The sequence below is a fragment of the Coregonus clupeaformis genome, chromosome 11, assembly GCF_020615455.1.
Source record: "Coregonus clupeaformis isolate EN_2021a chromosome 11, ASM2061545v1, whole genome shotgun sequence".
In the NCBI taxonomy this organism is placed as follows: Eukaryota; Metazoa; Chordata; class Actinopteri; order Salmoniformes; family Salmonidae; genus Coregonus; species Coregonus clupeaformis.
The window spans coordinates 38159683-38186747 of record NC_059202.1 but is presented as its reverse complement, the minus strand read 5'-3'; the positions used below and the strand labels follow the sequence as shown (position 1 = coordinate 38186747).

The window sequence follows — 27065 nt, the reverse complement described above, 5'->3', positions numbered from 1 at the left end:
TCATAATTACGCGTGCACTAGTGCCTTAAAGCCCACGCTCGTTCACATAGCGAGCTGTTGCGAGGGTGATAGGATCGTGAACGCGCGGGCAGGCAGGCGGATCATCAGAGAAGAGTAGCTAGCACGTCACGGATCTGTAGCGATCGAGAGAGAGATGCTGAGGTGACAGTGAGAGAGAAGGAGAAAAGGGACGATTAGATAAAACTCATTATCCCTGCTGCTAAATTCACATGTCTTTGTGTGAACATCAGCTGCAGAATCAACACCAGATGGATAACGCACCCACTATGGAATTCCACTCGATGTCTCAACATTCCATCAAGACAAACATAAAGGATTTTTTGTAACCACACCCGGCTTCTTTCGGATCAAGGATCGGAGCGGCTAAGGTATGGACACCGCTGCTATGCAATCAGATAATGACACTGAAAGCTAGCTAACATTAGCTGATGTCAACATACAGGGATGCAGTAGGCCACATTAGCTACATTTTAAAAGGACTGATGCAATGTAGCATCGCAGCCAAGGTCGTTCCATAGCCAGATGCAGTACGATTCTATTCTAGAACGCAACGTTTTCCCCATAGCTAAATCAATGCAAAGAGGCACTCTAGCATAGCCCGTGTGTACACTGTGCGTGTACACGAAATCGTAAATCCACTAGGCTAGCTAATTACGCAGCTTCGCTATGCAACAACAGGCGCGGTGGTGACACATTGCAAGCACCTAATTAGCCAGTTACATATTTATTGCATTGTAACAGCTGCCTATGAGTCATGCGCATTCATGCTATGGTTACGTTAAACTGACGTGTGTGTGTGTATATATGTGTGTTAGTGTATATATGTGTGTTGGTGTGTGTGTGTGTGTGTGTGTGAGAGAGAGAGAGAGAGAGAGAGAGAGAGAGAGAGAGAGAGAGAGAGAGAGAGAGAGAGAGAGAGAGAGATGAATAGGAAGCTACAATCCACATGCAAATACGTTTTTTCACATCAGCTTTGTCACTCAAAGAGTACAGTACTTCATTCATAGCTTGACATGGTGTAGAAAGATGTTAGCCATTACATGATTATTATGCCACCTAATTCAAGATCCAGAACAACTTAGTTGAGAAGAATACCTTATCAACAGTACAGGCAAACTTTACAATACAGAGGCGTACACACAATCAATACCTGCTTTATCCAGTCATTGATCAATACAGTAGGCTACATGTACTGTAGTAAGGTTCTGATATTGAGAGACAGAACCCCAACATCATTCACTACTATCATGCCCATTCACTCTGGACTGTAGCATCATTCTTTGAGGGAAGATGGAACGGCCTTGGCCGGGGATGGAGCAAGGCCTCCCCATCCCATCCCCATGCTGGCTAGGCTCCAGGGCTTTAAACAGAGTGATGGCTGAACAGCCAGGCCCATGGCAGCGGCAGCAGCTAGGGAATCAGACACTCACTCCTTTCATCTCCAGAGGATGGCGTCGCAAATGGCACCCTATTCCCTACGTAGTACACTACTTTTTACCAGAACTCGGGCTCTATATAGGGAATAGGTTGCCATTTGGGACGTAGCAATAGAGGGGGTCTCTGGTCCACTGGGCCAGGCTGAGGCTGCTGTAACACCCTCTAATGAATTAGATTAAAGCAAACATGGGAGATGTGTCCCATAGTTTAATGAGTCCTATTTATCGTGTTGACTTGACATGTGTGGGAGAGCAGTGCAGCAGGCAGCACATTTAAATAGTTCAACCGCCATGGAGTCAGAGAGCATGATTCACGGCGAGACTGAGATGGGTGTCAAAGATTTATGATGACTGGTCTAATACCAAATCTGTGCAACCAGTGTGTTATTCTGATTCATGATTTGCATTGAGAAGCATCAGAACAGCAGTGGTGTGATGATCAGTGAGTCACACAAATATGTCCCAAATGGCACCCTATACCCTATAGGCTATAGTGCACTACTTTTGCAAAAGTGGTGCACTTAAAAGGGAATAGGGTGCCATTTCGGATCCATTCCACAACCATGTGGACCAGCCACCTGCTGGGTGAGTGGGGTGGTTCTGGACTGGCTCTGAGGCAGCAGACTGCTTTCTGGGCCTGTATTCATAAACCATCTCAAAGAAGGAGTTCTGATCTAGGATCAGCTTCTCCCTATCCAGATACTGTAATCTTATTCAATATGATCTGAAAGTCAAAACGGATCCTAGATCAGCACTCTGAGATGCTTTATAAATACAGAGATTATTTTGTATAATGCTTTATGAATAATTTGAGATTATTCTGTATAATGAAAAGCGCTTTACAAATGTAATAAATTATTATTATACGGGCCCAGATGGAGAGATTGAAGAAAGGATACTACTTCCACTGTAAAAACTAGTGCTGCTTTTCTAACAGAAATGTATCAAACTCCAAGGAGGGAGGAGATTGAAAAAAGCCTCTTTGACCTTGAAAGCTAGGCTACTGCAGAGTGTGTTATATTGGTGGCTTCTCACACAGAGACAGGGAGGTTGGGTTTCCCTGACTGTGTGTAACTTTCCTGCCTCAGGGTTTTAGCAGAAGATGGATGTTTCTTATTTTGACCATCAGACAGTTCATTTTAGGCCCTCTGTGTTATTTCATTTTGGGGTGCTGCTGCTTCTGCACTGATCACTCTTTTCCCACTTACACACTTATATTTTCTCTACTATTACTACACCACACTAAATGCATGCTACTCTGCTAGACTTATCTAGAACTTGAACTATCCTTGTCCTTAAAAAAAGCTTCTGACATCCATGGAGGGGTGCTTTGACTTCATGACTGCTGTCCTCTGCAGTCTGAAGGAGAGGAGAGCGAGGGAGAGAGAGAGAGAGGGAGAGAGAGAGGGGGAGAGGGAGAGAGAGACAGAGCGAGAGAGAGACAGAGAGAGAGAGAGAGGGGGAGAGAGAAAGAGTGAGAGGCAGAGTGAGAGAGAAAGAGAGAAAGAGACAGACGGACAGAGAAAGAGAGATAGCGAGAGTGAGCAGAGAGAGCGATGCTGCTGAGCTGCCACTCCAACAACGTGTCAACAACGTTGTGTCAGATGTCATGGTCTTGATTTCACTGTGATGTAACGGTGTCTGTTCCTGTGCTCTACTGACGTTTCCCACCCCTGTCCCAGGATTGCTCCTGTGCTGGGGAGACACTGACACTGTGATGTCAGCGTTGGGCCAGTAACCGAAAGGTTGCTGGATTGAATCCCAGAGCTGACAAGGTAAAAATCTGTCATTCTGGCCCTGAGCAAGGCAGTTAACCCACTATTCCCCGGGCGATGAAGACGTGGATGTCGATTAAGGCAGCCCTCCGCACCTCTCTGATTCAGAGGGGTTGGGTTAAATGCGGAAGACACATTTCAGTTGAATGCATTCAGATGTACAACTGACTAGGTATCCCCCTTTCCATTATCTACAAAGGTATTTACAGAATGAACAGACTCTCAAAATACAGGTTTGAATATAAATGGAAAACCTAAGCCTCAATCAGGCCTACCCTGCCAAACCAACTATAGCAGGTTGGGGTATACCAGGCTATGGACAGCCTCCCCACACAGATTACATACCAGAGCTAGAACAACTGAAGCTCACAGGTGGAACAGTTACCTGTATACCTATGGCCCACCCCCTGGTCCATACCATTAACCATGGAGCTCTTTACACAAATATGGCATTACATCATGTAACAGCATCTTCATTATACCGACATTTACATATTTCGTTTCTTAAACATTCCTGGCTTATCCTCAAAGCAGGAATACTTTCAATTAATGAATATAGCTACATTTCATAATAATAGTTCTGCAGGCCAACAGGCAGCGAAACCTATTATGTAGCCGCTTACCCGCGCGCGTTCACCACACTAAATGCATGCTACTCTGCGGACATGACAGACAAGAAGACATGGATCGCCGAGACGCGAACTACAAACACATTAAAATATGGAAATAAACAAACGTATTTCTCTTCAGTGCAGCGAGTGTTCATGTGCCTCTGAACATCGCATCTACTTGGAAGATTGAAAAAGTGTAAAATACTGCATTTAAATATGTAACTGAAATGCGTCACAATGCGACTTCACCAAACTTTTCCTCGACACAATTAGCCTTGCGCACAGTAAATACTCATGATATTGTCAAAAGAGGAAAAGAACAACAGTATATACATTTAGGATACATTAATTACTAGATATATGGTGGAACAATTTATAAGGTGAATTAAATCATGCACGTTCGTGACGAGAGCTACTGAGTAAGCTTCGCATTTAAGAGTTTGCTAATAAAGTATAATTTGTAAAAAAAAATCCTTGTGACAATATCATTGAAGTCAAATTATGTAGCTGTTTAGGCTTGATCCTCAGTTTTTGTTTTATGACAGAAAAGCGGCAGAGTCATGGAAGCATTCAAATGATCAAAGACTGCATATTTTACACATCTGTGACTGGTCAAGTCAATACTGAAATAGGCCTGACTTGGTTTGTTATTACACACATGGCTCATCACTTGGTTATGTTATGTTATAGATATGTTGTTAGACATGTTATAGATGTGTTATATGTAAGCTATAGATATGTTAAAGAGTGAAGCTAGAGGTGCTGCTATCAGCATGTGTTTGGGTCTGCTGGGTGTGTGGAGCTGTGTGGTGGTGCTGTGGGCTTGAGAGAGAGCTTGTATGAGACAACTAGGAGCAGCAGTTGTGGCAGCTGCACTTAGGCCATGCAGCACAAACTAGGCTTAGTTAGGCTGCTCCTCAACCCAGGAAGTCAACTTTCAATATGCAGGTTTCATTCATAAGGCCCATCAGCTATCATCTACACAGGCTAGTTGACATTCCTCCTGCATACCAGACAGCACTTTAAATCAACAACAGATGTATGGGCACTTTGTGACATCTGCTGATGTAAAAAGGGCTTTATAAATCCATTTGATTTTATTTGATGATGATATGCAGCCCGAGTAGAGGAAGCCTCAATCAAAGCTAGGTCTAAAAGTGTTGGAACTTTACTTTCCAGTGCTTATAGAGGAACATGCAGTACATTGATTGTGGTGGTGGTCATATGTGTGTTCTGCCTCTCTCCTGGCCTGTTGTTTAGGATTCCACAGGGTCCTGATGCCCGGCCCAATCTAATAAGGCTGGTCGTAGGTAGCAAGAGTCGCAGCAGGGGAAGAAGCACAAAGAGAGCAGCAGTGAGTCCACCACCGGCAGGATGAGTGCTACGGCAACAGAGCAAGCTGACATCCTAACTGTGCTTGTCCTGGTCAAGGAACGATGGAAAGTGGTAAGTGTGTGTGTGTGAGCCTATGTGTGTGTGTGTGTCACCGTTAAGTTATGCCATGTTTTTACCCCCTCAGCAAGCACCAATTCATCACGACAAGGCTATCTTTGCTCTCCAAACATTGCTTAGACTCTCCCCTATGTCTCCATCTTCTCCATCTTCTCCATCTCACCTGCTGTCCTGGACAGTTTGGGGTCAACTCCCTTTGTGTGCAGTGCACATGCAGCTTTCTGTCACGAAGTGGAGTGGAACTTAATATAGCAGCAGAGTAGCTATTTGTAGCCACTCAGTGTGCTATTCCCAGCACTAGGCCTTGGCCCAATCCCCCCTGTCCGCTCCACTCCACCAGGGCGTGGTGTGTGTGTGCACTTTTGTGTGTGCTTGAGTGAGGGTGTGTGTGCTTGCGCGTGTGTGTGTGCTTGCACAAGTGTGTGTGTGCCCGTGTCTCCCAGCCATCACAGAGCCACCAGGGACAGGGTGCCATGTGAGGTTAGTGTAGCTGGGACTGGGCCTGGGAGGAGTACTAGGCAGTAACAAAGTACAGCGCCATGGCTCCACTTCCTGTGTATAGTACTGACTGAGGGGCTGATGTTACGTAACTCTGCCACTGCTAATCCATTTGAGATGAGCTGCTTCTGTCACACATGATTGTGTGTGTGTGTGTGTAGGGGGTGGGGAAAGTGTGTGTTCATGTGTGTGTGTGTATGTGTGTATACTGATAAGAGAGGGAGAAACATGTAAATGTGTCTGTGGTAATGGGCAGGGGAAGTTGGGAAGAGGAAGGGTGATGGGAAGATTGAAAAATCAAGTAATGAAGCCTATGTTTTCCACATTATCACATGATGTATTGCCTTGGGATATGTGTGTAGGCAAAGAAGATTGGTGGCGGTGGCTTCGGGGAGATCTATGAGGCGTTGGACCTGCTGACCAGGGTCAGTGTTGCTCTGAAGGTGGAGTCAGCACAGCAGCCCAAACAGGTCCTCAAGATGGAGGTGGCCGTCCTCAAGAAACTCCAGGGTAAGACAGCAATTACCTGCACTTAACCTGCCCTCTGGCTTCTGCCCCTTGCCCACTCTACCCTAAACTCTACCACAAGCCTCCTACCCTAAACTCAACCACAACCCCCTGCCCTAAACTCAACCACAACCCCCTGCCCTAAACTCAACCACAACCCCCTGTCCTAACCTCAACCACAAACTCCCTGCCCAAAACTCAACCACCTCTGCCCTAAACTCAACCTGCCCTAACCTGACCAGTAATAATTTCAAAGTAGACATTCAACCTAATGTAATCTCAAGAAATTGAATTTATAGTTTCTTAAAGGTACATGCTCTATTTTATAAGGCAAGGGGATACTGACACTGAAGGGTAATAGAGAGAGATGGAGAGAGAGAAAACAAGGAAGTGATGGGAGGTGGGCTACAGGGCACAGAGTGTAAAAGGGCATCACTACTGGTGTGTATAGTAAGACCCTAGCCTGACTTCAAATCAAACTCCCGATAAAGTCCTCCTTCATAGCAGGCAGAGGATCAACAGACCAATTAGGAGAGGAGTTCATTTGGGGGGCATTTTGTTTTATTTTTCTTTCTTCCTCTCTCTCTCTCCTCCCTGCCCTTCTCCCCTCTCTCTGTCTTTCTGTTTCTCTCTCTGCTCTCTTTTTTCTTCTCCTTGTTTTCCCTCTCTTCCTTCTTCCTGCCCTTTTCCCGTCTGTCTGTTTTTTTTCTCTCGATCCCGAAAATCGATGGTCTGGGAAGGATCATGTTTGCTTTCTAATTGTTGTGTGTGAGTATGTGTGTGTGTGTGTGTGTCTAATGGTTGTGTGCTAGAGGATTGTGGTTCTATAGCATCCTGAGGGAAAGAGGATGTAACTTGAAACATGCTCAACTCTTCCCATCCTCCCATCCCCCAACATGTCTCTTCTAGCCTCTTTTTCTCAACAGACATCGACTGAAAGGCTTAAAATAAGCCTTTGTAGATTATCTTAGGGGAGAAAAAACATGTATGGTAAGCCTATCCCCACTCACACTTCTCAAGTATTTGCATGCCGTCAAATATAATGATGCTGGGAATGAGAGGAGGAAAAGGACGAGGGATAGGGAAGATGTGGTCGAGAATGTAGTGAGAGATTGAGTGTATGGGAGAGTAGAGAGGAAGAGTGGGGTCTCTCCCTGTGCTGAAGGGTGTGGCCGGAGTCTGGCTTTGCAGCAGGGTCCCCTGAGATGAGCACACACACACCATAAATCAGCATGGGCCACAGGCAAGCTGTCAGAGGCGAGCTGTGGGCTGGATGGGGCGTGGGGGGGAGGGGCTGTGGAGCACAGTGGCTGGCCAGTAGAAATATACACATGCTGTATCAATTTATGAGATTAGATAATGAGATTAGATTATGCTGTATCATTTTATCAAATCTATTCTATTCCATTTTAATTGTATTCTATTCTCCCCCAGGTAAAGACCACGTGTGTCGCTTTGTTGGGTGCGGCCGCAATGATCGCTTCAACTACGTGGTGATGGAGCTTCAGGGTCGTAACCTGGCCGACCTGCGGAGGAGTATGACGCGGGGCACGTTTACAATCAGCACCATCCTGAGACTGGGCAGACAGATACTAGAAGCTATAGAGAGCATCCATTCTGTTGGCTTCCTGCACCGAGACATCAAACCGGTGAGACAGAGGGTCAGAGGTGTGTGTGTGTGTGTGTGGGGGTAGGGCTGTTGCGGTGACCGTATTAACGGCACACTGGCAGTCATGAGTCATGACCGCAGTAAAATTCTAGGTGACTGTTGAGTCACGGTAATCTCCTTTTATGCACTCTGGACATGCGTTGGTAGTACCTAACTCGCTAACGACCATCAGGTCGCTAATGGTCTGGTACTCAAGGGCTCTATGATCCCTCTAATCACTCTGACATCAATGCAATTGCAATTGAAAATCACATCAAACACTTATCATCAAAACAGTATGTGCTTTTAAAATTCACCTCAATGTGATTGATCAATTTGAAGAAAGATGTTCAACAACAGGTTGAAACTGAGTGGAAAACATGGTCGTTGTGGATGTTATTTCAAAGCCTAACACAAGGAAATGGACATAGCTTTCTAAGGTGATGATTAATTCAAAACACCCATATGCATATTAGAGCTTATGCATACGCAATATGCATAAGCCTACTGTATATATGAGCCCAAGCCCGTAGAAAACCCTGAATTAAAATAATGATTGTGCCGTTATACAATACATAGCCTACCGCATATTATGCACGGCAGAAAAACATACATAAAATACTGATTTAAGATGTCTTTGGTACATAATTGGTCTAGCCTAAATTAAACAAATTCAGTTAGCCTACATAGTTAATTTGAGTTTGAATAGCCTAGTAATAGGGCATTTTTTATATTTTCATAATTAATAGGCTGACACATTACCTTTAGATACAGAATATCTCACCACCGTGCATTCCATCTCCTCCTCTCTCTCCTTCATTCCTTTCTCCAGCTCACAGAGAGAAGGGCTGTCAACAGTTTAATGAAATATGTTTCTTGTGAAAACATGTTGCATTTTGATGTTCCCGAACAGATTTTACTTGGTTTCCCAAATCAAGCACTACGTAGCTGCAGGAACAGGGTTGGAGAGCCCATGGCATACAGAGTTTGGGCGGAATATCACCTGTCGCATGGCGAAATAAGCGGAGTAGCCTACCTACCTGACATGAGTGAAAAATGAACCGGCGGGAAAGTGGCCTCCATTCGCTATAGGAGCGCATACGGATGACATGTCTTTTTTCTCTTTTACCTGTTCCTGCCCATTTGATAATGGACCATTCTAAATCCAAACTAATGTTACATATTAGTAAAGAAAATATTTAATTGAGAATAGTCTGATGGGTGAGAATATTTTGACTTGATGAGAGAACAGCGTGTGCAGCCTGAGGCAAGGAACAGAGCGCAAGCTTTTTTTGCTACTTTCTCAAATCATCAATAGCCTATAGTCGCATCATGCAGCCCATATATGTCTTGATTTCTAAGACATTCTAAGATTTGTATCATTCACAACTAAAGTAGCCAAATAACTCTAAATCTAGTATATAGGACCTGTTTAAAATTATCACTTTTACACTCAACATAGCCACTTCATATGCGCACTCCCCCAGCTAAGTTCAATTATATTCTTCTTACTATAAAATCATAGAATATAAAATAATGCCACGGGACTTATAAGCATATCTAGTCTGCTAAATGAACAAGCCTACAGCCTATGGCATGGTACATAGACAGATAACATACAGTAGACCAACTCATATTCTGTTCTTCTGAAATACATTTTCTTCATATCATAATGTTTCTTTAGACCTGCCTAAAATATTTATTGTGATAGTGTATATTCAATTGATTTATTAGACTGTAGATGTTCCAAATGCGCTCATCAGTGGCTCATATGCGGCTTGTATGTGTGGAGGCCTGGAGATGCTAAAGGTGTTTATGTTAATTAATACCATGAGACCTGCAGTCTTTTGCATGACAATAACCGGCTGCCAAAATGCCATGACCGCCATAGCCCTATGAGGAGGTATGACTTTTTGGAAAGAAGAGATGTATTTCTGTGATAGTGAAGAGAATCAGACTATGATAGTTGTTATTTAAGTCCTTTCTCTCTCTTTCTTGATCTCTATCTCACTACCTTCTTTCTTTCCCCTTCTCTCTCCTAGTCCAACTTTGCCATGGGCCGTTTTCCCAGTACCTGTAGGACCTGCTACATGCTGGACTTTGGTCTAGCGCGCCAGTTTACAAACTCCTGCCAAGAGGTCCGACCGGTAAGTGTCTGTGGTGTTGAGTGTGGTTAGACACTGTGGGCCAGTTTCCCGGACACAGATTAAGTGCAGTGCTAGACTAAAAAGCATGCTTAATAGAGAATCTAAATTGAAATAGTTTCTTTAGTCCAGGACTAGGTTTCTATCAATGTCTGGGAAACTGGCTGTCTGTTTGTTGAATGTGTGCTATTGTCATGTAAGGTTCCTACTATGTTAGTCGTCCAGCAGCTTGTGAAGTCTCTCTTTCTCCCCCAGCCACGACCAGTAGCAGGGTTCAGAGGTACAGTCCGCTACGCGTCAGTCAACGCACACAAGAACAAGGAGATGGGTCGGCATGACGACCTGTGGTCTCTCTTCTACATGCTGGTAGAGTTCATGGTTGGCCAGTTGCCATGGAGAAAGATCAAAGACAAGGTAAGCGTCTAGCTTGAACATTCCTTCCTGTACACCAACCAATCAGCGGTCTCTACTGGAATAATAGACAAGATACAGACATACATGACTCGGAATGGTAATGTTAGCTTTAGCTAACACTAACTCATGTCACAGCTCTGACATCACTGCATATGAATGTACTCATGCACCTGTGTGCATAGATAAAATAGTTTCATTGTAACATGTGTGAACCCTCCCCAGGAGCATGTAGGGAAGCTGAAGGACACCTATGACCACAGGCTCATGCTGAAACATCTGCCTGCTGAGTTCACTGTCTTCCTGGATCACATCTCTAACCTGGACTACTTCACCAAACCAGACTATCAGGTAACTGTGTGTGTGTGTGTGTGTGTGTGTGTGTGTGTGTGTGTGTGGGTGGGCGGGTGGGCGGGTGGTAACATGACATATCGTTCTCCCTTAACTTACTGCATGTGTGTGTATACAGTATCTGTATCTTTTAACTTTTAGAACTAAGCACTGTGTTAGCTCCCTGTGTCAATATACAGTAAGTCACAGTCAATATTTGTCTACACTGAGTGTACAAAACATTAAGAACACCTGCTCTTTCCATGACATAGACTGACCAGGTGAATCCAGGTGAAAGCTATGATCTCTTATAGATGTCACTTGTTAAATCCACTTCAATCAGTGTAGATGAAGGGGAGGAGACAGGTTAAAGGATTTTTAAGCCTTGAGACAATTGAGACATGGATTGTGTATGTGCGCCATTCAGAGGTGCCTTTGAACGGGGTATGGTAATAGGTGCAAGGCACACTGGTTTATGTCAAGAACTGCAATGCTGCTGGGTTTTTCACGCTCAACAGTTTCCTGTGTGTATCAGGAATGTTCCACCACCCAAAGGACATCCGGTCAACTTGACACAACTGTGCCAGCATCCCTGTGGGGTGCGCAACTCAATATTAGGAAAGTGTTTCTAATGTTTGGTATACTCAGTGTCTTTTTGCAGAATGACTGATTGCCTACATAATCTTGGATTGTCTTCAAAATGTCATAGCAATGAGTGCCAATGTCTGATCCCTCTAGTTGGAGTACCAAGTATCAGTCAGCCAGTCAGTCAGTGATGTTGTACAAGCCCTTAGGTATCTCAGGATATGACATCATGTGACTTTCTGTTGTGTTGTAGCTGCTGATGTCAGTGTTTGACAACAGTATGAAGACCTACAACGTGGTGGAGAATGACCCGTATGACTGGGAGAGGACTGGGTCTGATGGCACTCTGAGCATCAACGCTACAGCCACCACACCACAGCACCACACACGTCTCACGCCTGCACACATGGGGTAAAAGACTGGGAATCATGGTCTGCTGAGGGTTTAGGGGTTTCTTGTCTCTTTCACAATCGCATACTGGTTCTAAAAAAACGTAAACTTGTTTACAGAATTAATTCATTCATTCATCTACCTGTTGAATGAATGCATAAATGAATGGATGAATATACCTGTTGCTGTCAGTTAGTGACACCGGAGTAACATCTACTCTATGATTCCAGAATGGCGAATGCGTCCCTGGTTCCTGGGGACCTGGCGAGGGAGAACACAGACGACGTGCTGCAGGACGAGCAGCTCAGTGACAATGGGGAGAACAACCCTCCTCCAGACCGTCTCCCTGGATCCCCCAGCATGCCCCGGGCCAACCAGGAAGCTGACGTTTGGGAGATGCTGGACCGCGACCGCAACCGCATCAGGACAGCTGTCTGGAAGGTATGCACAAACACATAAGAACACACCCACACACACGCACACACACACACACACACACACACACACACACACACACACACACACACACACACACACACACACACACACACACACACACACACACACACACACACACACACACACACACACACACACACACACACACATACACATACACACACACTCACACACATACACACACACACTCACACACACACACACACACACACACACACATACATACACACACGTATACACACACCCATATCCCTTACCACTCCATCCCCTGGTTTCCTCCCCACCAGGCAGCCACAGAGGAGGAGCACAGCAACAACCAGGGGGGTCCCCAGAGCCCATACGCCAACCCCAGTCTGGGCTCTCCTGTTCGGGTACACTCTGAGATGGTGGGGGCCTCAGAGCAGGACGGTGGTGGTCCTCTGCTCAGGAAGCTTCGTAACATCCACAGCTTTGAGCTGGACAGGAGGTTGACCCTAGAGGCCAAGCCCAGCCCAGAACGCTTCCTGGAGGCATGGTCAGTACCCTTACTAACCCCCTGTACCGCTATACTTCCACACTATTACTAACAACCAGGAATGGGACTTTGCTGAGAAATAAATATAGTAGCAGTAAAATCTGGAATCCTCCTCTTTTTAGTTGCTACCATCAAAACTCTGCTTTCACACGGGATTGCATATAGAAATGTCTGGGCTCATAAGAACACTTATTTCACTCCACGCATCACTGCTTGAGGAGCAGCCTCTCACTGCGCGACAGGTGATATTCCTCCTAAACTCTGTATGCCATTGGCTCTCCAACCCAGCTCCTGTAGCTACCTAGTGCTTCATTTGGGAAACTAAGTGAACTCTGTTCAGGAACATAGTAGTAACATGTTTTCACAACGAAACATATTTTATTAACCTGTTGACAGCCCCTCTATCTCTACGCGCTCGAGAAAGGAATGAACAAATTCACTATAATTGTAGGCTAACTACTCTGTAAGCTGCCCTTCGCAATCAGTGAACCAACAGCATCACCTAGGCCTATACGTTCTCTCCCAGACTCATGGATAGAACATTTGGAGCGTAGCATAAGGTAACCAGTCCATCCAGTATGCATAATAATACAGTCCACACTCAAAGGTGATTACTAGAGTTTTGTTGAATTTTGTATATTAGGCTATTGTATAACAGCACAATCATTATTTTAATTCAGGCTTTTTTAGAGGATTGGGCTCATATAGGCCTATGCTTATGCAGAAAGTCTAATATGCATATGGGTGTTCTACATGCAACATCTTAAATTCTTTGAATGAATCACCACTTTAGTAAGCGTTCATTTTGTTGTGTTTGGCTTTGAGACAACATCCACAATGAACATGTTTTCCACTCGATTTCAACCTGTTGTTGAACTTCTTTCTTCAAATTGATCGATGACAGTGAGGTCAAACAATGTAACCTAACAGTGAGTTTTAAAAGCATGATACTGTTTTGATGATAAGTGTTTGATGTGATTTTCGATTGTATTTGCATTGATGTCAGAGTGATTAGAGGGACAACAGAGCGCTGAGTACCAGCCCATTAGTGACCTGACAGTCGTGAGCGAGTTGGGTACTACCAATGCATCAGCGCCATTCATGTCAAAGCGCATAGGAGATTACCGTTACTTAACGGTCATGTGGAATTTGACTGCTGTCATGACTGCCGGTGTGGAGGTAATTCAGTCACTGCAACAGCCCTACTCCTGTCCTGTCTTGTCTGAATGCCCTGACTGTAAGTTGCTCTGCATAAGAACACCTGCCAAATGACTAACATGTTAATGTCTGTCTGTCTGTCTGTCTGTCTGTCTGTCTGTCTGTCTGTCTGTCTGTCTGTCTGTCTGTCTGTCTGTCTGTCTGTCTGTCTGTCTCTCTCTCTCTCTCTCTCTCTCTCTCTCTCTCTCTCTCTCTCTCTCTCTCTCTCTCTCTCTCTCTCTCTCTCTCTCTCTCTCTCTCTCTCTCTCTCTCTCTCTCTCTCTCTCTCTCTCTCTCTCTCTCTCTCTCTCTCTCTCTCTCTTCAGTTCAGTGAAGCAGCAGGGTTGTGGGCAGCAGCAGCAGGAGAAGGGGTCTGAGGTGGGCCAGGGTCTGTCTGTACCCGCTGGTGGTGCCACAGCGCTAGGTCGAGCTGGTGGCTCTGACCGAGTCTGGCACTATGACGAGGAGTTCATATCTGGTGGCGGCACCAACGGTAGCTTGTCCAAACCTGTCTCCCCTCACTCCCCTGGCTCCCTGGAGCAAGGCGAGGGGGCACCCAGCAGCGGAGGCTTCGTGGCCCTCAACCTGAGCTCCGGCAGGGGGGAGGTGGACTCCAGGGAGTGGGTGATGGTGGAGAGGCCCAGCGAGTCCCCAGGGACAGGGACAGGAACTGGGGCGAAGGCTACGACCAGCCCCTCTGAGGAGGAAGAAGAGGACCTGGAGGTGCTGGAGGTACCCCTGGAGGCAGGGGAGGGGTCAAGGGGGAGTCCAAGTCCTGTTCAGATCCATGGGGACAGGGATGGGAACCTCCAGGGGTCACCAGGGTCCAGGAGAGGACCCCCTAGAGTGGACAGGCTGGAGCTGAGTGTGGGACCCCCTGGAAGCCTGCCCCCCATCACCCCCACTAGCCCTGCTGAGGGCCTGGCTGAGGGAGTACTCACACAGGTAAGGACCTCATGGACTAGTATTACACAGTTCACTGGAAAACAATGCACTATTATATGACATACCTCCCTGTAACACACATCACTATTACATACCTCACACAGGTATTACACCGATAGAGTAATACACCTTACACAGAACTAGACACAGTAGGACACTTTATTCATCTGGGTCAACAGTAGCATCTTGCTGTGGTTTGAAGTAGAATGTGATTGTGATCACTTATGTCATGTGAGCTTGTTTCTTTGCTTGTGTGAGCTTGATAAAACGATGGATACTCCTCAGACAATGGTTTTGTTTGAGAGTTGCCGTTGCTAGAAAGGGCACTTTGATTTGCATTTGATATCATTATTTGCTCTTTATTTACAACTTTCATTTGCTATATTGATTTATCTACGCTTGAATTCCTGTCCTGGGTTGATCCTTTCTCAAATGGTGCTATCTGAAGAAATAGATCGCACACTGACTCATGAGATTCCTCTAAGGAGACGTTTTAGATCTCAGGATTCCTCCCACCTCGCAGCCCACTCCCTCAAAGTTTTAAATATATGCTATACTCCTCCTTCTTCACCTCCAACCCCACCCCATTCCGATCCTCCCTTTCCCCCACTCTCTTCCCTCCCCACCCCACTCTATCCTCTTTCCACACCTTTACCTCTTCCCATTTCTCTCCCCGCACTCTACCTGTCCAAATCATCTCTCCTCTTTCACCACCTTCCCTCTCTTTTCACCCTCCCTCTCCCTCTCCCTCTCCCTCTCCCTCTCCCTCTCCCTCTCCCTCTCCCTCCCTCCCCCTTACTCTTAGCTCCCCACCTCTCCTCCGTCCCTGCCTGAGGAGGTGTTGGCCAGGACGTCCAGTCCCCTGCTCCTGCGTTCCCCCAGCCCGCACACCCAGACCCTCCTCACCACCCTGTCGGACCCCCTGCACCAAAGGGACCCTCCTGGGATGAGGCGCTATTCAGCCAACCACCACCACCAACAGCACCTCCTCCGTCCCACCTCCTGTTCCTCCTGCCACGCCTCCCTACCTCCACCACCTCCTCACCCCGTTTCTGCCCGTAACCAATCGCCCACCGGGCGCAGGAAACTGCCCGAGATCCCGGCGGGCGCCGCCAACAGCAAGTTCCCTTCCGTAATACGCATCACACGCGCCCAACTTCAGCAGGTGATGACCAAGCCGCCCACTTCGCCCTGAGGCCACTAACGATTCAGTCGTCTCTATCTTAACCATAACACACCGCCTACCTTACTCCCTCAGCTATTAGTTACTTACCGTCATTTTTTACACTTTTTTGTTTGGTTGTTCTCTTTGCTTCCTTTTTGTTTCCTTTTGCTGCTAGTGCGTTTGTTTGGCTGTTGTGTTGTCGTGTTGTCGTCAGGCAGACTGCTCTCTCCAGAGAACAGCAGATCATTGTGATGCAGACAGAGCATGCTCAGATCAATGTGTCCTCCGGTCAGGGGAAGGAATGGGGTCAATTCTATTTCAATTCCTTTTCAATTCAGTCATTTCAGAATGTAAACTGAAATTGCACTTCCACTTTTCTTCATTGAAAAGCAATGATGAAAATTGGAATTGGAATGTCAGTTTACTTCCTGAATTGACTGAATTGAACTAGAATTGAGACCAACCCTACTCAGGGAGCTTTCTGATTGTAGTATATGTGTGTTTAGAATGTGGAGCCATGACTACAGGTTACGTGACAGTGACTTTTGTTTTGGTGATTGTCTCTGTCTTTTGTCCTTTCCGCTTCTCCTGTTCTCTCTCTCTTTTTTTAAACTCAACCTGACCCCCTCTTTCTTTTACTGACCCTGACCCCTTCTCTCTTTTGTAGTCCCCTGCATGGTTGTGTAAATGTTTTTGTTCTTGTTGCAGAGCTGGGTCAAATACTTGAGTCAAATACTTGAGGGGTGCATAATTTAGCTTTCCAGGTACAATGGAATAGTCCTAAAACTCCAAGCTAAATCAAATACATGATCTATACTATTTGACCCAGGTCTTTCTTGTTGCTGGTTTGATACTGACTATTGACTTGACTGACATTGCCTTGCTGTGGCATGTTATGATCTTAATTTAATATTTTCACATGATCTCTTACAATGTTGTCATTTGACTCTACATCTCTCTCTCTCTCTCTCTCTCTCTCTCTCTCTCTCTCTCTCTCTCTCTCTCTCTCTCTCTCTCTCTCTCTCTCTCTCTCTCTCTCTCTCTCTCTCTCTCTCTCTCTCTCTCTCTCTCTCTCTCTCTCTCTCTCTCTCTCTCTCTCTCTCTCTCTCTCTCTCTCTCTCTCTCTCTCTCTCTCTCTCCCTCTCTCTCTCTCTCTCTCTGTCTGTCTGTCTTTCTCCCTCTACCCATCTCTCTCTGTAGTTGACAGCTCAGCGGTCCCAGTCAGGCTCAGACAGTGCTCCACAGTGCCTCCAGCTGGAGAGACGAGGTGAAGCAGCAGCTGAGGCCAATCAGCCCCAGGATAATACTGCTACCGCTGATATCCACTCCTCCCAGGGCCAGGAGCGCCTGCCCACCCCTAACCACACCTTTACCCAGCCTGGCAGCCAGCACGGCAGTCCCACCACTGTGGATGACCTCCTGGCAGATACCTTGGTCAACGGAGGAGACACCCACATCAACACCCGGACCCATACCAAAGCCCACAGCCCGGTGCTAAGCCGAATGTCTTCTCCTCACTCCCCGCATTCTCCTCACTCTCCCGTTTCTCCTAATTCTCCCCGTTCTAATTCTCCACGCTCCCCCCACAGTCCAGTGTTAGGGCTAATCAACGGCCATCTCACTCCCCCAGCTTACGGCCAGGGGGATGGCAGCAGTGGAGCCTTCCCAGAGCTGAAGGACCATGAGAGTGACCAGCCCCGGTCAGACAGGGGAGATGGGGTGGAGACCAGTGACCCAGCCCCAGCTCTAACCCCCTCCTCCCTGCCCTCTGCCCCCCGTAGGGACCCCTCCCGCAGGCTGAGCCGTATCCCTGTCCTGGAACCCTCCAGCCTGCTGGACCTCCTCCCCACCCCTGGCTCTGCCATGGAGAAGCTGTTCCAGAAGAAAGCCCACCACCAGGGAGGAGGCCACCACCCAGCCTCCTCTCCCACAGCCTCTCCCTCTCTCTCCCACCGTGGCTCCATCATGGCCTCGCTACCCCGTGGGGAACAGCTGTCCTCCGCCTCGGACCGCTCTGAGACGGTCGATGAGTTGTTCCTGGGCTCACGCTCCGACCGCCAGGGGGATGACGCCTCCTCCCTGTCCTCCTCCTCCAGCCCCCTGTCCCGTAAGAGCAGGATCCCTCGCCCCGTTAACCTTCCTAACCCGGCCCCAGAGCAGGAGCGAGCTGCACAGTACCTACCACGCCCACCCCCGGGCAAACCACCCAGTCGCCCTGCAGTGGAGGGCAGGTAATATAACTCTTCATTATTCGTTTTTATTACATGTCTATCCCATCTATCAAAGTAGCCTGGTCCCAGATCTGTTTGTGCTGCCTTGCCAACTCCTATGGTCATTGTCATGCCAATGTTTGGAGTTGGCAAGGCAGCACAAACAGATCTGGGACCAGGCTACTATCATTCAGCTGAATTACTCTAATTTTGCCTTAATGATCTCAATTGACAATGTATATCTAAAGTTCTAAACCCTTTCTTCATATTCCATCCGCCACCCAAGGCTGAGGCGTTACCGAATCCGAGCGGGCAGCACCAGCGACTCAGACCTCCTGACCTGCCTGGCCCAGCTGATGCACCATGGTCATGGTGGTGGTTCTGTCCGCGGCTCCCCCCACCACGGCCGCTCCTCAGCCCAGCACGGAGGCTCCCGGATGGGCATGTGTAGCCTGACCAGCTCCCCCCACCACCATCCCCACCGGACCTCCAGCGCCTCTCCACGCAGCTCCTCCTCTCTACAGCGCTCTGTCTCCTCCTCCCCCTCCCGCCACGAACACCGCGGGGGAGAGAGAGGAGGAGGGGTTTGTTTCGGTCGGTCCCGATCCCCTCCTAGCTTCTCCGGGTCCCCCCCTCCTCCCCGGCGCTCCTACCCCCACCACCAGGAGACTTGCTGCGGCCGCCAGGCCCGCACCGGCCCCTTCCACCAACACGCCCCAAGGGGGAAAGTCTGCAGCCGCGAGGAGAGGGAGAGGAAGTGCTCCAGCAAGCTGAGCGGCAGATAGTGGCCCACTGCTCCAGCCCTGGTCCTAGCCTGGCCCATAGGAAGTGCTGGGCCTATTTATTAAAGTGTCTCAGAGTAGGAGCAGGTCCCCTCTGTCCATGTAATCGTATTAATTAAATAAATCATCATAATAAATCACTAAACTTAACCTAGATCAGCACTCCTATCCTGAGTTGCTTTGTGTGTCGGGCCTGGGGGTCAGTGTTGTTGCCACAGCAGAGGGTGAGATGTTCATACAGACCAGACAATCATGCTCGGGATCGATGAAGACCTGAAGCTTCTGTCAGAGAATACTGAACTTAATGTCTCCCCTCTCCTCCCCGTTCAGTTTCTCCCCACACCGCTGTCCTCTCTCTCTTTCACTTGTAATCCTTCACTTGTTCTTCTTTTATTTCTTCCATTTTGTCATTGTTTAATCACTAATTTATATGCCCACTTTAAGCATTCATACTTCATGCGAAAAGTATCTATATGCATTATGCTGTGTATAAAATGTAGGGGTACTTACTTCCCTCATCTCATCAGTGAAAGTAAACACACTTCATTCAGATTACCCTAGGACGCTAACGGTGGAAATTCAGTGGATGAGCAATTATTTATGAATCACTAACCATTTGAATATTGACTCATTCTATTGTGTTTCCTCTGTACTGACCTGGGGAGTGCGGTATAGCAGGTCTACCTGTATGGCCATGAAGCTCTCGAGAGAAATGTACACTATCTATAGATCCTATTTATTGAAATCTTGACGCACCTGTCACCCCAGTTACACACTTGCTCTCTCCGTCTCTGACTTCAAATGGACAGTATAGGGAGTGTTCTTTATTTCAAAGGCACCTAAAGCCATCAATCGATCAATGAAAGAAGTGATCATTTTGAGTGATCCTTCCTTTAATACAATCGTATAGTGTGTGTGAACTCACACACGTACTTGTGCCTACTGTGTTGATTGATTGATTGATTGATTGGGGGAATCTAAATGTCAAACTAAATGTGTGATTGAATACTAGTAACTGGGCCTTGATTCCCTTTGTATGCTCCTATTGAGAAAGGAGTCTGACTTTGCGTCCCAATACTTTATCCTTCTGCCCTGGACTTAAAAGGAAAGTAATGGTGTAAGAAATGTCATGGCAACCCTCCCTAGCCTTGCCCATGCTTACACCAAACCAGTGATTTTAAATGCATGGATGGGAGGGGAGTGCACACTTGGGGAGAACGCTTATGGTACTTTTTATAACACTAGTAGTGAATACAAGGCAACACTAAGTTATAATGATTATTAATGTTTAATAAACACTTGTCTTAATGTGTGCCTTGCCTTGGCACTTTGGGCAGCTTCTGGTTTCACTACAAAGTAGGCTATGTTTCTCATTTTTACAAAATCACCCCCACAAAAATTGTGCAAGCTGCAAAGACAGTCCTCTTCATGTGAGTGTAACAGTATTATTCACTACAAGGAAAAGGAAGCAAAGTGAATGTTTTTATTTTATTTATTCAGACATTATTTTAAGAAATATAACATGTGTTTGAGATATTAAAGAAAGGGAATGTTTTAAACTAAAACTTAGATATCCTGTTTGTCTACATTTTATGACAGGTCCATCATTTATGTCAAGTAATCATGATATTTATGCCATATAAATATCATGTATCATATACCAAATCAGTGTTTCAAACTTCCCAAAGGTTAAAAAAAAACATGCGCAAGATAATGTTTTGTTTCTTTTGTAATGACATACTGTATGTTTTGTGCACTATTACCTCAGAGTTAATGTATTGTTTGAGAACCAACCACATTTTCAATTAACACTATCATTTAAAACCTCCCTCACCTGACCTTTCTTTTACTACATTTAAAACCCCCCCAGCCTGAAATCCAGAACCGCTTTTGTTCTGACATTCCACTCCTTGTACTCCGTGGTATTGCCCAACATTGGAATGAAAAGGAGTAGCAAGGAGTGGAATGATAGCAGAAACTGACTGGTACCCAGGCTACCTCTCTCCACCTCTCTGCTTGTAAGATACTGTAATATAACTAACTACTGCTTCCAGCACTACTACTCCTTGCATGCGCTGCCTACCAAGAAAATAGAAAAACAAAACAATCAACCAATCAGTAAAGTAAGCAGCATACCAGTTCCCATAATGCATTGTGAATGTCTGAAAGGGAATTCTTCTTCTTGTTGGATAGTACCATATGTATTTTGGTTGGAATATTTAATTTGTTTCGTTTTCCATTTCTCCTCACAATCTCGATCACTCTTCACTCTTATCGTTCCACCTGGTCCACAGCATTTATCTGCTTTTCTAGCTCTCCAAAAGCTCACATTTTAGGACTACTGCACTGACTGATTGGGTAATACTACTAAAAAAGGATGCTCCTAAAAAGGGATCTAATGTATTTATTTGAAATCCGTTTGATTGGCTTATTGTCATGATGTGACACATGCATAGTACAGTATGTAAAGAGGAAAATACTTGCCTGGAGTATTTACATTATACAACCTAGGCTTGGCCGATATACCATTTATACCGTATACCTGGGTATTTCGAAATACCGACGGTATGATTTTCAATACGTTTAAAAAAACGACAAACATTTAGGGGGGTTGGGGGGGTGCGTGCTACGCCACTGCTTATAACTATAAGTTAAGTATAGCTATAAGAAATAAAAAATGTGCCAAATAAATTATATCCAGCTCAGGGCTCCAGCTATACATTTAGTTTGCTATCTTGCTAGCTAAGTGGTTAGAGGTCAAGATCAAGCTTCTTGGTTATAACAGAGACATTCAACCCCCTCCTGGATCAAGATCCCTGTTGCCTAAATTGTTTTGTGCGTCGAAAAATCCCCACAAGGGGTACTTTTTGTTGTATAGGGCCCCTTGTGGTAATACTGGATGCACCGGAATGGTACAGAAACAGTATGACACTATGAAAATATGGGTACCACCCAAACCTTATACAACCAATACGCAGTGGGGAGATATCTACTATACCACTGCAGTATGAGATGGACACCATTGCTCTGTCATGATATACAGTTACATTTTAGTCATTTAGCAGACACTCTTATCCAGAGCGACTTACAGTTAGTGAGTGCATACATTTTTCATACTGGCCCCCCGTGGGAATCGAACCCACAACCCTGGCGTTGCAAGCGCCATGCTCTACCAACTGAGCTACAGGAGGACTGTAGCTGTATGTTGTTGTTTTACTTGGTCCATTGTGATATATTTGTCTTGGTACCTGGCTGCATACAGCTTGGTGGCGTTCCAGGATGCTTACATTGCAGACAGGCTGATACAGATCTGATTCAACGAAGATCTCTACAAATGTGGATTTGCGTTTAACATTGCAGGAACCCCATCAATGACTTTATGATCTGATGATCTATGCAACATGTAGGCAACCTTGAAAAACCCCTCTGTCTCACAGGGTCGTCACTATCTGGCCAAGTTGCAAAGTCATAAGCATTTAACATTTTTAACATTTAAGTCATTTATCAAACGCTCTTATCCAGAGCGACTTACAAATTGGGCCATTGCATATTTCTACAATATATTTTCTTAAAATCTGATTTTAAACCTAACCCTAACCTTAACTCTAACCTCAGTGCTGACCTTATGCCTAACCTTAAATGAAGACCAAAAAGCAAATGTTTGTTTTTTGCAGCTTGCCCATCTAGTGTGAACCATTTCACAGAGCAGCTATGATATGGCTTATCCCAAGGCTAGACACAGTGTTCAGTCAGTCGGTCGCCTTAATCATGTCTCTTTTCTTCCCTTGGCTGTGTAAGTAAGGGATGACTGAACTGTGTCTGTCTGTCTGTCTGTCTACTCTGTCTACTCTGTGCTGGGGATCACTCCACTGCTTAGCCACCAACCTACTGTCAGGTTCTCCCATAGACTGTATAGGGTTCTCCCGAATCCCTTTCCGTCCTTGATAGGTGTGCTGTCCGTCCCGTCTTGCCTGCCTGCCTTTACCGATCTGTGGAAATTATTTATCCAGAAAATTAGAGGCAGACTATTGGTGTTTGACTTTCAGATAGATAGCTTTGCTTTCTGTGGGCAGCTCTGCTCTTATTGGCCAATTTGGTCCAATCAAGTTGCCCATTGACTGGACAGAATGTGTGAATTCACTGTCAGTAGCCAATAGCCATTTGACCATTGAGCTGTGTCTGGATTCTGGAATCAGAAATGAGGTTGAAGGGGTTTTAAGGTGTATGATAAAGATCTGTTTTTACATCCAGAGATTGTGATACGAATGTACAGTACATATACAGTAGTACCGCACCAAGCAGTGAGCGATCTTTTCAATTCTAGGCTATATTCGGTACTTCCATAAGCTAACTGACTTCAGCTGTAGTTGCTCAAAACTTGTAATATATACCTGCAAAAAAGTGTAATGCTTTTATTTAAAAGACCATCTTGATGAACTATAACTTATTGCTTCACTAAAGGCTTTAATAAAAGGGAAGTGCTAAAGGAATAAAGAGTGCTGTTGATTTCTGGAAAAGATAATCAATCCATTCATAATATTTATCTTCTATTGTTATTATTGCACAACAAAGTGGTATATTTAAGCAATAAGGCCCAAGGGGGTGTGGTATATGGCCAATATACCACGGCAAAGGGCTGTTCTTAAGTACGATGCAATGCGGAGTGCCTGGATACAGCCCTTAGTCGTGGTATATTGGCCATATAGCACAACCCCCCGAGGTGCCTTATTGCTATTATAAACTGGTTACCAACGTAATTAGAGCAGTAAAAATACATGTTTTGTCATACCTGTGGTATATGATATATATATAACACAGCAGTCAGCCAATCAGCATTCAGGGCTCGAACCACCCAGTTTATAATGTTACTTTTCGGACTGAGATTATGATTGGCCACTGACTGGTGGTGTGATTGTAAAGGTGTCACAAAGGTATCATAGCCTGCCTGTATCTGTGGTCCAATGATTGTACTCATTCATGGCCACAGATAATGAGTTGTTTGAAGTTTTTGGGCCAATAGGCCAAATGTAAAAACAACAACAACCACAACAATACATGTATTTATTGATGTATTGGGTATTGATGCTCATCGTTGACACTCATTGCCTGTGTGACTTCAGTTTTAGATATTTATTTAAATGCTTCGCGTTTTAGTCCTGTGTTGCAATGTAACAGTTTTGAAATGTATGTATAGTCACAAGGAAAGAATGTAACAAGAGGAGGATCTACATTGTACATAACTGTAATTATTTATGCTTATTTTATCATTTGTACCATATCAATGCCTTGTACAGTGTTTTTTTCTGTTCGTTTACAATTATTTTGTATTTTATTTTTATAAACTGGTTATAAATAAAATACTAATTCAGCATGCAGAAAACACCTGACTGTTTGCCTATTTATTTTATTTGAGAAGTGGTCCGGTGACAGGTAGATGTCATTACTACTGCAGAGTGCACTTTTGTAATGCAAATGGTAAATTTGCCTAGTATTTGAACATAATATTGGAACAGGTTCCGATTTGAGTGCTGTTTGCACTTAAATGTTTATTTGTCAGTCATAGAACGCAATCAAGAGGGAGTCGGAAGAAGAGGAGCATTTGAGGTCAGGGCGGATGAAACCGCTTCACGGAAGATGGCGGAAGCGGATGATGAAGTGGGATCTGAATACAATGGCGGCAGAATCAAGGAGAATTTTAGTATTGTTCAAAAGAATGGAAAACAGAGCAAAGTAGGGTACAGTGATGAGAATGACCCTTTGTATCTAGTAGGAGTACGGTTTGTTAATGAGGGGCAGCTGAGCAGAGTACCAATCTTGAAGAAACCATTTGAGTTATCCAAACTGGTGGAGAGAGTGCTGGGTAAAGTGAAGGATGTGAGGATCACGTGAGGCGGGTTTGTTTGGATTTTTTGTGATTCTGCGGATCAGAAGGAACGTGCGTTGTGTCTTAATCGATTTGATAAGTGTTGTGTGTGTCGTTTCGGAACAGGGCACCCCTCAAGGGGGTTATACACTGCTCAAAAAAATAAAGGGAACACTTAAACAACACAATGTAACTCCAAGTCAATCACACTTCTGTGAAATCAAACTGTCCACTTAGGAAGCAACACTGATTGACAATAAATGTCACATGCTGTTGTGCAAATGGAATAGACAACAGGTGGAAATTATAGGCAATTAGCAAGACACTGGTTTTGCAGGTGGTGACCAGAGACCACTTCTCAGTTCCTATGCTTCCTGGCTGATGTTTTGGTCACTTTTGAATGCTGGCGGTGCTTTCACTCTAGTGGTAGCATGAGATGGAGTCTACAACCCACACAAGTGGCTCAGGTAGTGCAACTCATCCAGGATGGCACATCAATGCGAGCTGTGGCAAGAAGGTTTGCTGTGTCTGTCAGCGTAGTGTCCAGAGCATGGAGGCGCTACCAGGAGACAGGCCAGTACATCAGGAGATGTGGAGGAGGCCGTAGGAGGGCAACAACCCAGCAGCAGGACTGCTACCTCCGCCTTTGTGCAAGGAGGAGCAGGAGGAGCACTGCCAGAGCCCTGCAAAATTACCTCCAGCAGGCCACAAATGTGTCTGCTCAAACGGTCAGAAACAGACTCCATGAGGGTGGTATGAGGGCCCGACGTCCACAGGTGGGGGTTGTGCTTACAGCCCAACACCGTGCAGGACGTTGGCATTTGCCAGAGAACACCAAGATTGGCAAATTCGCCACTGGCGCCCTGTGCTCTTCACAGATGAAAGCAGGTTCACACTGAGCACATGTGACAGACGTGACAGAGTCTGGAGACGCCGTGGAGAACGTTCTGCTGCCTGCAACATCCTCCAGCATGACCGGTTTGGCGGTGGGTCAGTCATGGTGTGGGGTGGCATTTCTTTGGGGGGCCGCACAGCCCTCCATGTGCTCACCAGAGGTAGCCTGACTGCCATTAGGTACCTAGATGAGATCCTCAGACCCCTTGTGAGAGCATATGCTGGTGCGGTTGGCCCTGGGTTCCTCCTAATGCAAGACAATGCTAGACCTCATGTGGCTGGAGTGTGTCAGCAGTTCCTGCAAGAGGAAGGCATTGATGCTATGGACTGGCCCGCCCGTTCCCCAGACCTGAATCCAATTGAGCACATCTGGGACATCATGTCTCGCTCCATCCACCAACGCCACGTTGCACCACAGACTGTCCAGGAGTTGGCAGATGCTTTAGTCCAGGTCTGTGAGGAGATCCCTCAGGAGACCATCCGCCACCTCATCAGGAGCATGCCCGGGCGTTTTTGGGAGGTCATACAGGCACGTGGAGGCCACACACACTACTGAGCCTCATTTTGACTTGTTTTAAGGACATTACATCAAAGTTGGATCAGCCTGTAGTGTGGTTTTCCACTTTAATTTTGAGGGTGACTCCAAATCCAGACCTCCATGGGTTGATACATTTGATTTCCATTGATAATTTTTGTGTGATTTTGTTGTCAGCACATTCAACTATGTAAAGAAAAAAGTATTTAATAAGATTATTTCATTCATTCAGATGTGTTATTTTAGTGTTCCCTTAATTTTTTTGAGCAGTGTATCTGGCGTTTCGTGGGAAGTTGATTTGGAAGTGATGAAAAAAATTCCTGGAGTGATTGAAGCACATCGGATGAATCGAGTGGTGAATGGGGAAAAAGTGAAGAGTTTATCTGTTCTTTTGTTTTTTGAAATGGAGTCTCTCCCTAATGAAGTGCGTTAGGGTATATTACTACAGACTTTGAGCATTTATCCCAAGACCAATGCAGTGTGAACATTGTAAAGATTTTGGTCATGTAGAAAGTGTTTGCAGAAGGGAGAAGCCGAGATGTACAAGATATGGAAAATATCATATTATGTGTTATAGAAGTGTAGAAAATGTGACCTGTTGTAATTGCGGTGGGAATCATGAAGCCACGTCTTCTGAATGCCCCACAAGGGTAAAGGAGAATGGGATGGCCAAAGTCAGGGCTTCCCAGAGCA

The 27065-nt window shown here is 45.7% G+C and overlaps 1 protein-coding gene across 2 annotated transcripts; it reads left to right on the top strand.

The window, feature by feature from the left end:
• On the top strand, nt 1-21681 carry LOC121539572 (tau-tubulin kinase 2). 2 transcript variants are annotated; one of them, XM_041848165.2, is made up of 14 exons: nt 1-389; nt 5104-5289; nt 6156-6303; nt 7735-7949; nt 9991-10095; nt 10348-10506; nt 10729-10854; nt 11672-11829; nt 12039-12249; nt 12555-12781; nt 14305-14923; nt 15729-16088; nt 17289-18319; nt 18585-21681. In XM_041848165.2, the coding sequence occupies exons 2-14, from the start codon at nt 5218-5220 to the stop codon at nt 19081-19083; spliced, it is 3930 nt and encodes a 1309-aa protein (XP_041704099.1). In that variant the 5' UTR covers nt 1-389; nt 5104-5217; the 3' UTR covers nt 19084-21681. The 2 variants fall into 2 exon arrangements, with proteins under 2 accessions (XP_041704099.1, XP_041704100.1); XM_041848166.2 differs by lacking the exon at nt 15729-16088 and having other exon boundaries at nt 2-389.
• Nucleotides 21682-27065: the final 5384 nt, after the last annotated feature.

Bases quoted from the DNA above. Each gene is read 5' to 3' on its own strand.
- LOC121539572 (XM_041848165.2), top strand. From the start codon at position 5,218: ATGAGTGCTACGGCAACAGAGCAAGCTGACATCCTAACTGTGCTTGTC. The intron at 10,855-11,671 runs GTAACTGTGTGT...GTTGTGTTGTAG, and splicing joins TCACCAAACCAGACTATCAG to CTGCTGATGTCAGTGTTTGA. The intron at 11,830-12,038 runs GTAAAAGACTGG...CTATGATTCCAG, and splicing joins CTCACGCCTGCACACATGGG to AATGGCGAATGCGTCCCTGG.